A 15,521-nucleotide genomic window follows, 5' to 3' on the forward strand; every position below is an offset into this window, starting at 1 on the left:
CCTGCAACTTATCTGAGAGAGAGAGGAATCAGATATGATATTACTCATCACACATTTACATGAGCAGCTCTGAACTCTGGCCTAAGTGAATTAAAATCTGCAATTGCATTTAAATTATAATTCATCTTTAACTGGTCAATTTAATTGAGTTTGAAGTAAGATTTAAAGTCAGCATTGATTGTTTATTTTTAATAGTTTAAAAAAAAAATAGATTAGTTAAAGGTTCATTAACTGATTATAATTAAACACCAAAAAGCTACAATTGACTCCAGGCTCTATACATTTTATTTAATTAATTAATAGTTTCTACTAAAGTGAAAATTCTGCAAATGACTTTAAATAATTTCACCTGTTTCCAGCACTGTTTTTTAGTGTCACCAGTTTCTGATCTCTCTCTTCTCTTCTGCCAAGCCAGAAATCTCAGGGTAGTCATGGACTCTGAATTTTAGCAGCCACTTTAAGACAATTACAATACACAGCCTACTATCACCTGAAGAATATATAAAGGATTAAAGGACTTATGTCTCAGCAGGACCTGGAAAAACCTGTCCATGCGTTTATCATCAGTCGACTCAACTACTGTAACGGTGTCTTTACAGGTGTTGTGTAAAAAGCTGATTAGGCCAGATGAAAACGTCTGAACTTTTCCCAACATTTTTATTTTCAGCAAAAACAGACACCAATTAGAATACATAAGTTTAATCGGAGAGGGTCAGAGATCGATGCAAAATAAAAGTCTCATTCCACTCTACTTCTTTTGGACCTCCTTTTATAGCTTTGTTTCTAAGCATGACGTCATCTCTTGGCTCTCTTTCCTGCTGCACCTGGTTCTGTGGAAAGGCCAGGTTGAAGCCCAAACTTGCCCTCAGCACTTTAAGAAACTCTAAGTAGAAGTAAACAACACTTGGAGTCCAAAAGGAGTCACTGGAGTCAGAGATCGATGCAATAGAGTTTGCTGGCTTTACAAGACAAAACCAGAGTAAGCCTCAGCAGACCTCAAGGCGAACTGAATAACTCTGAGCTCCTGAATATATGTGGCTCCTCCTGCGTCAGGCGGGGCCTCTACAAGGCGTACACCTATTTTCCAAATCCATGGCAGCCCTTTGGGGTTCTACTGGTGCGATGTGCCCTTATTAGTTCTCCCTTGCACCACCTAATGGCCTTATTTAGTATTGTTCTTGTGATACTTTACTCCCTTATGTGTGTTATTATATATTTTTAGGCACTGTAATTAGAACTGTACTCAAAAAGGATTTAACTTGTTCATTCTGGATACCTTTACACTTTTAAACTCTAGGGATGTCAAAGAGCATTTTCTGAAAGTTTAATCATACATTCTTGGTTATAAATATATTCTGGTTACATGGCCATAAAAATCAATCATTTCTATATGTCTTAGTTCCTATAGCTCCTGCATAACAAACACGGGTCGTTCACTCTAATGTCGTGGTCTTGAGTGGAAACTGCTCTGTTTATACAGTCGTTGTCTCTGTTGTGTACACTAGACTTTCTTTCTTCACACAGACTGTAGAGCGCTGAGTTAAAGTTCAGACTATAGATTACTTGTTTACTAATGTTTCCAGAATAATATAAATAAAACCCACTAACTGATACATTCTTACACAGTTAGTAACACATTAACACCTTAACCCTTTTAGGCCATTATGAACTGTGCGATGGAAAAATTCAATTTAAAAGCCTTTTAAAATAAATTCTGCAATTACATTTTATAATTTAAATAATTAATTCATTGTTATATACAAAATGAGGAAATAGAGCCATTAACTGGTCGAAAAAAAGCATTACATTTTTATAGATTTATTTAAATGGGTCAGTTGTTTTTAGTCATTTTAAAAAAGTTAAAGCAAACTTTTTTTCTGGTTCCAGCTTCTCTGATGTGGATTTACATGATGATGAACTGAATCTTTGGGCTTTACACTGTTGGTCCAAATCTTTTTGAGTACATTGGGCTGTAGGAGTTATAAAGGACTCAATAAACGAATCAATTAATTGAGAAAATAATCAGTAATAATCAGACACTTCAAGTAATGTAACATAACATACAGCTTTATATTCTTTTGAAGGCCATAAAACTTCAGCAAGTTGTAGAGAGAACAGAGAAAGAGACAGAAACATGAATAAATTAATGTTTTAATTAAAATAATCAGCCGATTAATCAATAATGAAAAAATGTGTTAGTTGTAGCCCTCATTTTTTAAATAAAGTGTCATTACACCAGCAAAACTTCTTTAACAAAAAGAAGCTGAACTGGAAACAGGTGGAAATATTTTTGAATCTCAAAAGGCTAAAAAAATATGAGACCACGAAACAGAGAGACAGATTTTGACTCTATCCTAGTGAATTAAATCATCATTAAACTTTCTATGAAAGGACAGAGAAGGAGACGAGAACAGGGACGATGGACAGCAGCAGAGGAACCGAGAGGGGAACCAGGTGAGCGGCTCCAGAGCCCGGCTGGTTGGTGCTGATCTGCCTGTCGATCCAGGACTGATACTGGGACACTCGGGTGTAGACTCCTGGGACATTAGGCAGGGCACAGCCTTCTCCAAAACTCACCACTCCAGCCTGGACCCAGACAGAGCCGTTTTTAGTCACCAGCGGGCCGCCTGAATCCCCCTGCAGACGTCAGACAGGTCGGTTATACTTCATACTTCTACTCTCAGAGGGAAATACTGTCCTTTTTAGCTTAGTTTATTCTCTCTTTTTTTTTTACCTGTTCGAGTCCTTTGTCTCCATGTTTTAGTGTAGCCCTGTCGCCTGTTTGGTCCGGTCTTAGTCCATGCCCTGATTTTTCAGTCTTTCCATATTTTGTGTTTTACTTTGCTAGATCTGTCCTGGTGTGTTCCCATGCACTTTACTTCCTGTTTTATTTTGTAATCTTCTGTGCCTGGTGTTCTTGTCTAGCTTTGCTTCCTGTTCAGTTCTCCTTTATGTAATCCACCTGTTTTATGTTCCCGCCCTGCTCGTTTGCCTCACTACCTAATGCCTGTGTTCTGTTCAGTCTGTGTTGCATCATTGTGGTTTGTCACATGTAGTCTGTGTTTGCTCCCGCTCCCTGCCTTATTGTGGACTTTTGGTTCAAAATGGATTACTTGGTTTTCGTTGGACTAGTTGTATCTGCCACTGTTGTGAGTACGCCTTCAGTTAATTAAATATTGAACTGAACCTGCTAAGTAGTGATGGCAAGATGAAGCTTCATGAAGCATTGAAGCTTTCCGTCCAATTGATTCACTCATGGGCCGAAGCTTCATTTGCTCTACTGTGTCATCTAGTGGACAATAAATGTAAAACAGGTGATTATAATGGCACCGTGGCTTTTGTGAGTGAAGCTTTGAACTGAATAAACTCATGTATCATGTTTGTCATGCCGATACATAAATGATAAACATATTAATATGGTGTCTGTCTTTATGATACAATGATAGGGTCAAAGGGAACGTGGAAACAACGGAGAGGGTTATGATGTGAATGTGTTGTTTGGTTTGTGACTTTAGATAATAGAGACAACATTTATTCATTTTTATTTTTCCACAGTGCTGGGCTTCAGGCGGTTTCTTCTTTTGGAGATGAGTTTACCTGCTTTAGAATATTATTATTATTATTATTATTATTATTATTATTAGGGTAATATGGGGTAAGACGCCCCAGTTTTATTCTTACAAAAACCACTATGTCAAAAAAAAATCTTCTGGCTGCCGCAAGTCTCACTGAACTAAAAATGTCCTGTTTCATCACAATTTTTGATAAAATAATCTGTAGATACAATCTAACTGTATTCAATTAAAATCTGAAATACAATTTAAAAAGTCCAGAAAATGTTAATGAGGGTCCATTATATTTTGCTGCTCCTTTGGAATCACACACCAAACCCACGAACCATTTCCTGAATCAGTCACGTGGTATGGCCGGCTCGCGAGGCTTCGAACGTCCCCAACACAAGCCTCGATACGCACTTCACAAAAATCACCCCTGATTACTCGACACGCGCTTCGAAGCCTCGATACGGAGGGACACATCACTACTGCTAAGCTCTGGTGTCCTGCGTTTGGGTCCTCAGCCTTGCGCTCACACACTGTAAAACCGTAACAATATATTCCCCATATTCATGCCTCAAGAATCTTGATATACAATGTCAGACACCCCTAAAATGGACCATATCATTTCCCAACCTTGATCTTATTTGATTGTCTCGCCTGCCCGTCTTGTAACCCGCAGCTGCTCATTGAAGTCTAGTGCATCACAACAAGCTACTGTAACACTGTGGATTAATCTAAGTAGTTGGCGATCTAGCTTGTTTAATACACTTAACTTTCCCAACCTTCAAAGTTTCATTTATTTTATGAAATTTCTGAATGAATGCTAAAGTTAGCAAGTTTCTAACTTCTGCCTTACAATTTAGCTATTGTAAGCTAGCTAAAACGTTTCTTTTATGTACTAATACATTTTACTTGATAAAATCTTTTTAGATTTCAGACTTTTACAGGGGTTGCAGCTGAAATGAAGTTATTCTTAAAGAGGTGGTATTATGCTCATTATCAGGTTCAAAATCTTATTTAGGGGTTTGTACCAGAACAGGTTTACATGGTTTAAATAATTTAATTAATAAAAAGAAACACCATAGTTTTCTCATACTGCACATTGCTGCAGCTCCTCTTTTCACCCTGTGTGTTGTACACTCTGCTCTTGAGCTACAGAGTTTTGCATCTTACTTGTACAAAATCTTTTTTCGGAGTTGCACATGCGCAGTTCCCAGGTAAGGACTACTAGCCAATCAGAAGCAGAGAAGGGCGGGTCGTAAGAAACAAGGTAGTGTGATCCAAATCAAAGCCGCTTCAGACTGCGACCGTAATCTAGCACATGGTGTAAGTTACCCACAAGTCCACAACCACACATCCTTGTTCCACATCTTACCATAAACCACTACAAAAATCACCATATTTCAATTTTACATAAACTGGCCAAACAATTTGAATGTTTGCTCAGTAGCTTTCACATCAGGTGTAACGTTAGCATCATAGCTATAACTTTAGCTGTGTTAGCCAACGTTTATAACAACTCTGCACTTCAACAGTCTGTGAAGTTACATTGCCATGTGTATTATAAATATAATTAACAGTCGGAGTTGCGTCGTCTTTTAGGACTAAACGTTGAACTGTTGCCGGTGTTCTGACGATCTATGCTGCCTTGCCGAAAAATGCGATCATAGCGCAAATCGATAGACTCGACTCTACTCGGCCCTGCTCTGTTTTCCATCGCAGACAGGACCCAGAGATGGTACGTAGCTTGTCGTCATAGTGACGCCACACACAACTGCCGCGACGTAATGTTCAATGCGACGCACACACCAGTGATCCACACAGCTTTCTCTTTTTTAAGTTAAAACGTGTCAACCTTCCTCAGAATGCAAAGACAGATAAGCGGTATGAAAACCTTCCAGCTGTGTTTTCCTCTGCTGTTGTTGCTGCAGCGGTCTGTGTGACGGCGGGAGCAGAGGGCTCTGTGAGCGGGCGGCTGGCCGGCCTCACACGCTCCTCCCGCGGGTTGCCGCCATCACTTCTCGTAAAACAGTAAATATTTTAAATCTACACAGCTGATTTCTCACCTCAAAACTTCTCAAATGGATTTACTGATGAAATTACATACGAAAACTGTAAAATATAAACCTTTCTGTTGCTGGCCTCTGTCTGGTGCAGCAATGACGATGCAGTGAATAGTGAATATTCTCTCTGACCAATCAGCAGTCTGTCATGTTTTCACGTTACATTTTAGTTTCCCTCAGCTCGCTTGGAACCTCGACGGAGGCGAGGTGATATGAAAAAAAGTACCTGGAAGCAGGTGCAACATTTCTACAATGGGAAACCAAACAAAGGTGAGTCGAGCCAAAGGGCCTCCGCTCAGACTAGCTTGGTTTGAGGGCGTGTCTGACCCCCGCTAGCCGCTTGGCAAGCTTTATGATGCGTTTTCATTGTGATGTCACAAGTAAAGGAAGTGAAGGGCTGGACTACAAATGAGCTGTTTTCAAGCAGTTCAGAGCAGAGTTTTCTGTGGGAGATGGGAACTCCCTTTGGGCTTTTTCACTTTGCAAACCTGTTACATGCACAGAAAAGATATAAAGGAGAGGGAAAAAGCCAAAAAGCATAATACCACCTCTTTAACACTACAGCATAACATTCATGCAGGTAGCCCTGCAGCCTCTGTGATTTAGGGAGATTAGTCGTCAGTTTGTGACGCAATGGGGATCCCTTTACCATAGTTCAACGTAGTGGGAGAGTCCATTAAATTCTGTTGAAGAAAGAAAGGGGTGGACTGGTAATCTGGCAAATGCCCGGTGGGCCAATGCACCTATGGGATCAATATAACTTAAATTATGTTTTTATAAAAAATGGGCCAACATAGACGGCCCATAGAGCACAGACAGCGGCCCATTGGTTAATTTACTATACTGACACTGGACTGGGCCCAATCACATCTCTTACTAGCCTCCAATCCCTCCCCCTCTGCCCTTTTTTTTTGTCTTATGTTACGGGCCAAAAAAAATTTAAATCTGGAAACAGCTTCCACCAAATGCGTGAAAATAACAGATATGTTTGCTACCAGGGCTACAGCTTCAGCACCAGCTGCAGTACCCGACTGGACAGAGAGGTAAAGAGGTTATTTCGCCAAACGGAGACTCAAGAGAAGGGAAGGCATAGCACATGTACTGACTCAGCAGGGATTTTATTAAATTAGAAATGTTGATACAGGAGAAAAAATTAGCAATAGCTACAGAATGCCTGAAAACCTTACTGCCTTATAATCTATAAAATTTTTAATTGTCACCTATTGCCTGAATATTTTTTCCCTTAATATAGATGAAGATTAACCATAAATTGGTGCTCTTGCATTTCAGGAAAATTACCCCTATCATATAGTCAGACTGTCACCTACTGCTGGAGAAAACTGTGTCAAAGCTGGTTGACATTGTTTGAATGTATCCAAAGAAGGTTAAAGTCACGGGCACCTGGACTTGGTTGAAGATATTAGAAGATGTTTTCTCTCATCCAAGAGACTTCTTCAGTTCTGAAATGAACTTTTTTTTTTTTTAAATGGGTCAGTTTATTAACTAAAAGTCCAGTTACCTGTGACTTTAACCTTCTTTGGATAACTATGACTGAGAACCTTCACAGACATTGTTTATGTAGCACAGTTTCCTTAATGCAGTCTCAACTCTAACTGTCCTAATGGCTGACATTATTTTGTAATCATTGTGTCGGCTAATCTGACGCTGCTGGAAAAATGACTTGTACTGGAGTATGAGTTGTGTACTCCATGGCCACCTCTGATCACCAGGAAGTCAGTAAATGAGGGCAAATGAGTAGAGGTTTGGGGGAATATTAAAATATATTTAAGAGAACTGAAGGATGGTGTTTTGTTGAAGAGTGGCCCCGAGCAAAGGGATGCATAATCATTTACACTATTTAGGTTTCTATGTTTTGGGGAACAGAGATCCTCTCTCGGCCTTGAATGAACATTCAAGGAGAGGAGAAAAAGAACAAGTGGGGGAGACACTAAACAATCTCACAGCTCTGATCTAAACCCTAGTAAATGTGGACAGACTAACGTAAGGAGTATAGAAGAAGGAAAGGTAAAGGATAAAAACACAATACATATATCTATAAGCCTTAACAATAATAGTAGTAATAATAAAAGAACAGGCATAAAAGATTAAATGTAAGACGACACAATTTTCTGCCATAACAGTCGACATCAACAAGTTAAAGGTTTCCACTAAAGTGAAAATCCTACCGAGGAGTTAAAATTATTTCACCGGTTTTCAGCAAAGTTAATAGAAGCTCCAGGATTGGTGATAGATGCATTTATCAATAGAAAATGATTCACTAACTGTTCATAGTTAATTTTATAAACAGAAATTGCAAAGAGTTGTCTGGTTCCAGCTTCACTGATGAGGATTTACATGATGATGAACTGAATATTTTTGGGTTTTAGACTGTTGGTCCAAATCTTTTTGACTACATCGGGCTGTGGACATTTTAAAAGGACATTTTTCTATTTTCTGCCATTTTAAACAAACAGACAAAATGATGAATAAATTATATAATATATAATTTAAATTATATAATAAATTATAATAAAGTTTCTGATCTCTATCTTCTCCTCTGTCGACTCTTTTCTGCAAAACTCCTTCAACACAAGAATAACTGGAAACGGACAGAATTTTAGCTAATTTTAAAGTAAATTAATCTCCAAAGGCAAAAAATTTGCGACCACGAGGCAGAGAGAGAGAGGGATTTTCACTCTAGCAGGGTGAATTAAATCATCCCTAAACTTTCTACGAAAGGACAGAGAAGGAGAAGAGAACAGGGACGATGGACAGCAGCAGAGGAACCGAGAGGGGAACCAGGTGAGCGGCTCCAGAGGTTGTACCGCTCCCAAAGGCTGAACTGTCCTCCGTGAAGGTGATGAAGCCCGGCTGGTTGGTGCTGATCTGGCTGTTGATCCAGGACTGATACTCGGACACTCGGGTGTAGCCTTGTGGGTAATAAGGCAGGGCACAGCCTAGTGCTGATATAAAACTCATCACTCCAGCCTGGACCCAGACAGAGCCCATTTTAGTCACCAGCGGGCCTCCTCCATCCCCCTGCAGACGTCAGACAGGTTGTTATACTTCATCCTTCCTCTATCAGAGGGAAATGCTGTCATTTTTATTCACCAGAGACAGATCTATTAGTGCTAGGAGTGTTTTGCAGACAGACTCACATAGCAGATGCCCTTTCCTCCCTGGGTCACACCGGTACAGATTGTGTTGTTTGTGACTATACCACCGTAGACCTCCCTACACTCACTGTTGGACACGATGGGAAGACTCACCTCCTGCAGCCTCTCTGGGGAAGGAAGTGGAACTGAAAAAGAAAAGAGATAATAATGCTGGGTCTCTATTTTGTCTTTGTGTCAACAGTGTGTGTCTCACAGCCTGATCTTGTTGTTGTCCAGCAGTCCTTCCCTCTTGTCCTCTGTGTTAAGGTTTGTCCAGCTAAGATATACAAGACAAAGGGATTTGGGCCCACAAAACCGTCTTGCTGCCCCAAATACTCACTAGAGCACCACATTTGGATTTATACACCACTGAAAATTGTGCAACAACAAATACACCATTTCCTCCTGTTTGTTTGACAGAAACTACAGCGAGCAGCTGTTTTAGGAAATTACTGAACCTTTTTAAACATGAAACTATATATCTGTGAAGATTTACGTCTTGGGCTCGGAGCTGAGAGCAACAGACAGGAAGTCAGACAGTGTTGAGAGACAGACTGACAGTAAGGGGAAAAAAAATACTTTTCCTCTAAACTTAAATCAACTGGCTTATTCAGTTTTGAGTCAGCTTTGTTGATTTTGACCTGGGGCAGCCCAAATCAGCGGATCCCTGCCTGAAAGGTCTCTTGAAATGGTAGAATTACTTCCCTGTGGGGAATATAATCTGATGGTTTTCCTGTTGAAACAGGACTGTGAGACGTCAGTCCAAAGTGTAAACTAATGAGCGATTACTTTCATTTGATGAATAGGCAGAAGAGCAGGACTTTTTAACCTCGTAGCTACACCAGTACAGGACGATTCCTCACTTTGGACCGCTCCTTTCAGCTCATGATACCAGAACAGGTAGTGGGAATTATTTCAGGAATTATTTCTGCAGTAAAAATCCCGTTCATCTTTCACATAGACGATGTTTGGTGAGACACAGTTGAGCACTTCAAGTCTTGGATGGACATGAAACTCTCCTGTTTAAATCACCGGTACAAGTGTAATAGAAAATATCCATCTGTCCATTTTCTGCCTCTGATCTACAGCAGGGTCTCCAGACTGCCATGATCCAATTACAATATCTTGTTGTGGTTTGGGAAAACACCACATTCACTATTAACACATTTTTAAAAAAAATGATTGTCAAATTAATTTAAATCCTTACTGTAAGTTTGGATGTTCCCCCATCCGGTGACCCAGCAGGTCGTCCCAGGATTAAAGATGCTGCCGTTCGCCGCCAGACACACGGGTCTGATGTAGTTGGTGAAGTTAACAGGTGAGGACAGCTTCAGCAAGGCTATGTCGTTTTTCAAAATGGCTTGAACATAGTTGGGATGCAGGATGATCTGGGACACAGTCTGGGACATCGCGTTTGTATTCAACAAGGTCAGGGTGTCACGGCCGAGGTTAACGGTGAGATTGGGTGTGAAGCTGAGAAGCAAAAAAGACAAATATATGACGGATACTGATGGTGGTGTCTGCATGAATTGTAGAATAAACTATCTTTAAACAATTGATGAATAAGTGATATTGGTATACTGTGCGAGACGAGATGTAGTTCATTGAGCGGTTTCACACAAATCTAAATGTTACTGTTTTACTACAAAGTGCAACTTTCTCGACTGACAAAATTATCTTTTAAATTTACAAAACATCATGTGTGTAATTCAGGACACAATTCAAACAGGATGAAAAACATGGTTCTTGACTACCACAGGCTGCATATTTTTCTGAAATAAGGTCCCAGTGGGCAGAAAGAGAGGGACTTGGCTCCCTCTGAGCAGCAGCGTCTTCACTTGACTTATTGTGCTTATTTTGTTTTTTATTGCTGCAAAAAAAAATCTCTTATGGAACAATAAAGATCTCAGCTGACATGAAACAGCTGTAATGGTGTCTGACTATTACTAACAGCACAAAGAAAAAATGGTTTTAATGTGGTTTACTGCGGCACCCTGATTGTAATTTTTCTTTGTTGCAATACAAGCTCACTGTGATTGTACAGGTGAAGTCATGTGACAGGATCAGAGCTCACCTGCTGACACAGTGAGCAGCAGTCAGGACCCACTGGTTACTGATCAGGGAGCCTCCACAGAAATGAAATCCTTCGTACTGCAGACTGACCATCCAGGGCCACGACCCTGCAGGAGCATTCGCCCCTCCTACGATCCTGGTGTTGAGCGGCGCAGTGCCACAAACTGGAGGGAAACAATCAGAATTCATGTATATTCAGGTTTTTGTGTCCACTTTGTTTACTGTGTTGTTTCTCTCAGGGTCCTATCATCTCTGTGGACTTGTTGAGCTCGGCTCTAAAGATGATCATGGTCGGTCTGTCTGTCCAGCTCATTGGTCTGGATATCTCAACAACTATGGGATGGATTGTGATGAAGTGTGGTTCAGACCATCCTCAGGATGACTTAGTAACTTTGGTGATCCTCTGACTTTTCATCTAACGTTTTGTCCGAAACTTGGATAGAAAACCTCTGAATTTCACATCACTATCTGCTGTGCTTCCAGCGGCATGCTAACATGCTACTGTTAGCAGCAGGTGTCAGCTTTTTATCTTTTAATAATAATCTTTATTTATAGAGCATTTCTCCAAATCTTTATGGGGCAGAGATCAAGTTTCAAGATAAAACCGAATAAACAAGAAAACAATTTTAAGGAATTAAAATACAGGTCAAATAAAATTAAAATAAAGTCAAGTAAAATCCAGAAAGGCTCTCCTATAAAAGTTTTATAATCTTTTAATAAGAGTTCACTTACTCAGCCGACCTGATTTCATCGAGCTGCAAATCAAAGTTACTGGGACTCATCCTGAGGGGAACATGAAAATCTGAACCACACTTCATCACAATTTAACAAACTTCTGTGGGAAGCTTCAAACGTGACACTAACAAACCTGGACTGGATTAATGTTGAGGGTTTAAAGACTGTTTTGAACTTGTAAGAAAAAAATAAATGAAATGACTAAATAAAGGTGTATGTATATATAGGATAGAACTCACCATCTAACTGTGCGTTGCTTCCTGTAGGAGAAACAAATAACAATACATTTAGTCACTTACAGGAAACTGTCCGCATGTTTGAAGTCCTTTGATGATCTCTACATGAATCTAAAATGGTTTTGACAGCCATATTTACAGGTGCATCTCAGAAAATTAGAATATTTTGTTAAAGTTATTTTTTCCTCGTAATTTCATTCAAAATAATATTAAGATTTTCAAGTCCATATCTCAAAATATTAGAATAAAAAATGTATAATACACAAATGTTGACCTTCTGAGAAGTTGAAAAGTTCTGAATAAGATTAATTTATGCACTCGGTACTTGGTCGGGGCTCTTTTTGCGTGGATTACTGCATCAGTGCAGCGTGGCATGGAGACATCAGCCCGTAGCACTGCTGAGGCCCAGGTTGCTTTGATAGCAGCCTTCAGCTTGTCTGTATTATTAGTCTGGTGTCTCTCATTTTCCTCTTGACAATACCACATAGATTCTCGATGGGGTTTCATGTCCGGTGACAGGAATGAGTAGCACATCTGTGCCTGGTGGCTCTTGATGCACTGACCTTCTGATGCTTGTCAATGAGACAACTGTCAAGTCAGAAGTTTTCCCCATGACTGTGGTTGTGTGAACTGAACCAGACTGAGAGAATAGAGGCTCTTCTCAGGTTGACATTTCAGTATTATAAATTCTTTATTCTAATATTCTGATATTTTGAGAAAGTGGATTTTTGATTTCCGTGAGCCATAATCGTCAAGATTAAAACAAAAAAGGCCTGAAATATTTCACTTTATAAGTAATGAATCTAAAATATATGAAAATTTCTATTTTTGAATTAAATTTGGGGGGAAAAATGTACTTTTTCACAATGTTCTAATTTTCTGAGATGCACCTGTACATTTTTGAGAACAAAACCAAGCAGTTTTTCCTGTGTTCCTGAGAAACTTGAGTCATTTTTGACTGTTCTGTCTATAATAAAGCAGTTTTGGGCAGTAACGCGTCACTGAGTAATGTGTTACTTTAATAATATTACTTTTCCCAGTAACTAGCATTGTAACAACTTTTTCAAATCAGTAATATTATTACAGTTACTAATCCGAGTGTAACAGGGTTACCTTCAGGACCCTGTTTGTTTCTCTGTCCCCACCAGACTTCTGGTTACAGAATATGGAAGGGTAGCGAGGAAGGATATTCAGGGGCGCAGGTTACTTCCACTCACTGTTTGTCAGCTCGCACTACGGTCAGATCACATAGCAAAGTGGATAGCTACACACTGCACACAAACTCACAATTGTTGAAAGTTTTCCTAACTTAAGATGGTACATAGAACGCATGAAGTCAGAGGAATGCAATCACCTTATTAAACACTTAGTTTATTCAACTATTTATTGTAGTTTTTGCTTAATGATGCTGTTTTTACTAACATTAATGCATTGATTATTGACAAATATATATTGACATTTACCTCTCCTCCACTCTGTAGGGCGAGAGCCTGCAGGACTTTCAATCAGGCGTGACAAGGTGATAAAGTGCTGTCCCGTTCCTGTTTACAGCACTTTGAGCCCTTGCAGCCTCTTAAACTCACGCGCAGACCCTACGCGTACCCCCTCTGATGACAATTTTTTTCGTCACGCGGACCCTAGGGGACCCTAGGGGACCCTCGTGTAATCGCAAATGCGGAAAGTATAATTCTTGCCTAACAGGGACTCTTGCTGCTGAACACAGACCGTTTCTGCTGCTCCCTGATAAATGATACGTGTTGCTGATACCTGCTCAGAAAAAAAACAAGAAAACAGGATGGTAACTTGTTTTAACAAGCTAGATAAAAGGTCATGTTGAGACTTACAAGAAATATTTTATTGCTGCTGTGTAAAGGGAACACTGCTGGTAAAAAGCACCTTATTTGTTTAAAGTGTTTGGAAACCACATTATTGCACTTTTGTGTATATAGCAGTACATTTAAATTAAAGCTGCACAATACACTTTAGAATTCATTATTCAGTTTTGTGCATAACTATGTGATCATGATTACAATTTTTAATCATTACACAGCACTAGTAATATTATTACTTTTTAAAGTAGTAAGTAACTTATTTCAATTTCTGAGTAACTGTAATTAAGTAAACTAATTATTTTATTACAGAAAAATACACAGTTGCAATTTATTAATTTGTTAATCTAACAAAACTGTGAATCAGTCTCCTGTCAACACACAGAGTCACACTGCTTGTTCTGGTTATTCAAATATTTCTGCTTGTTGCTGCTGGCACTGAAGTTCCTTCTTACTTTACCTCACCTGTGTGAACAGATAACGCCGTGTCAAGAGAGGAAAACCCCGATAAACACATCAACATACAGGAATATAAACAAAGTGTCTGATTTTACTATAACTAGATAAGAGTCAATCTCTTCCATCCAGATTTATTTTCATTATGAACTCAAAATAATTTAGGTGATCAACTGAGACAATATTTAAAAGCACTCACCTGTAACCGCTAAGACCACGAGCACGACGCCACAAACCAACAGTTTGACCTCCATGGTGCGACTCTACCAACTGTGTCTGCTGATCAACGGAGGAGTTTATCAACCTGGAGGGGAAGGTGTGACCAAACTGCCCTCAGGTGCGTTGATCATGAGGGCACGCTTCACATCACACACACGCCCTTCTTTACCAACAAACCCTCTGTGGCCCCGATATATTGTGATTAGTCACAGTTATCATGCTGGAGATGATGAGCTAAAGACGGATGGGGAAGGGGATATTTGTTCTCTGCATTTAATCCATCCTATTTAGGAGCAGTGGGCTGCCATCAAATGGCGCCTGGGGACCCATGGGTCATGCTGGACTCGATCTGGCAACCCAGCGGTTTCCAAGCCAAGTACTAACAGAGCTAGCTAACTGAGCTAATGCCGCTCCAAAACACATTTCCTCAGAACCAGCCCTAGAACAGGCTGCTTGTATTTGTACTTGGTCTGTCTAATACTGCCAGTTCTCATACTATATAGTGTGTTAGAAGTAGACGCACAGGCACCACTTCATATAGTCATTAATTTAGGGTGGTGTTATGAATTCCATTGTGTCAACTAGTGGTGCTACCAGCAGAGTTTCAGGAGCGGGACCACACATCACTGACGTCACTGCTGACAATTCTCTCCTCCATCTCCACGCTTGAGGCCCCGCTTTCTACAATCCTAAAGTCAGGCGGGGAGCGGGTGAGTCCAGCTTTAACGCCATCCGCCTTCCACGGTCCACTCTCCTCAGCAAACAGAAACATTGCACCCGAAGAATCCTTCGCATCTCGTCAAACAGCTGATCACAGCGTTATCCCGCACCAGCAAGGTCCCGAATCAGTCTTCACAAACAATCTAGACACAAACCAGCTATTTTCCAGCTAAGTCATTCCATGCAGTCGTCTTCTAGCTAATTCGGTTTGAGCTAAAGTCATTCAAGCTAACATTTGTTTCCTAGTCTTTCAAGCAAAACTAGTTTCAAGCTAACATTTGTTTCAAGCTATCATCGAGCTAACAGTAGTTTTGAGCTAACCTCCAGATAACAGTAGTTTTGAGCTAACCTCCAGATAACAGTAGTTTTGAGCTAACCTCCAGCTAACAGTAGTTTCGAGCGAACAGTGTTTCGAGTGAACAATCATTTCAAGCTAACAATCGTTTCAAGCTAACATCCAGCTAACGGTTGTTTCCAT

The 15,521-nt window shown here is 40.0% G+C and overlaps 1 protein-coding gene across 1 annotated transcript; it reads right to left on the reverse strand.

Moving 5' to 3' along the window:
* Positions 1-2,178: 2,178 nt before the first annotated feature.
* Positions 2,179-14,460, reverse strand: LOC119915333 (tryptase-like). The gene is made up of 7 exons (XM_038734872.1): positions 14,304-14,460; positions 11,823-11,843; positions 10,850-11,012; positions 9,983-10,248; positions 8,779-8,921; positions 8,354-8,659; positions 2,179-2,646 (listed from the first exon to the last, which is right to left on the reverse strand). Exons 1-7 carry the CDS (start codon positions 14,356-14,358, stop codon positions 2,383-2,385), a joined length of 1,218 nt encoding a protein of 405 aa, XP_038590800.1. The 5' UTR covers positions 14,359-14,460; the 3' UTR covers positions 2,179-2,382.
* Between the last annotated feature and the right edge of the window lie 1,061 nt (positions 14,461-15,521).

This window comes from Micropterus salmoides, unplaced genomic scaffold, assembly GCF_014851395.1.
Source record: "Micropterus salmoides isolate LMB-PRFRI ecotype aquatic unplaced genomic scaffold, ASM1485139v1 Ms_hic_scaffold_2072, whole genome shotgun sequence".
In the NCBI taxonomy this organism is placed as follows: domain Eukaryota; kingdom Metazoa; phylum Chordata; class Actinopteri; order Centrarchiformes; family Centrarchidae; genus Micropterus; species Micropterus salmoides.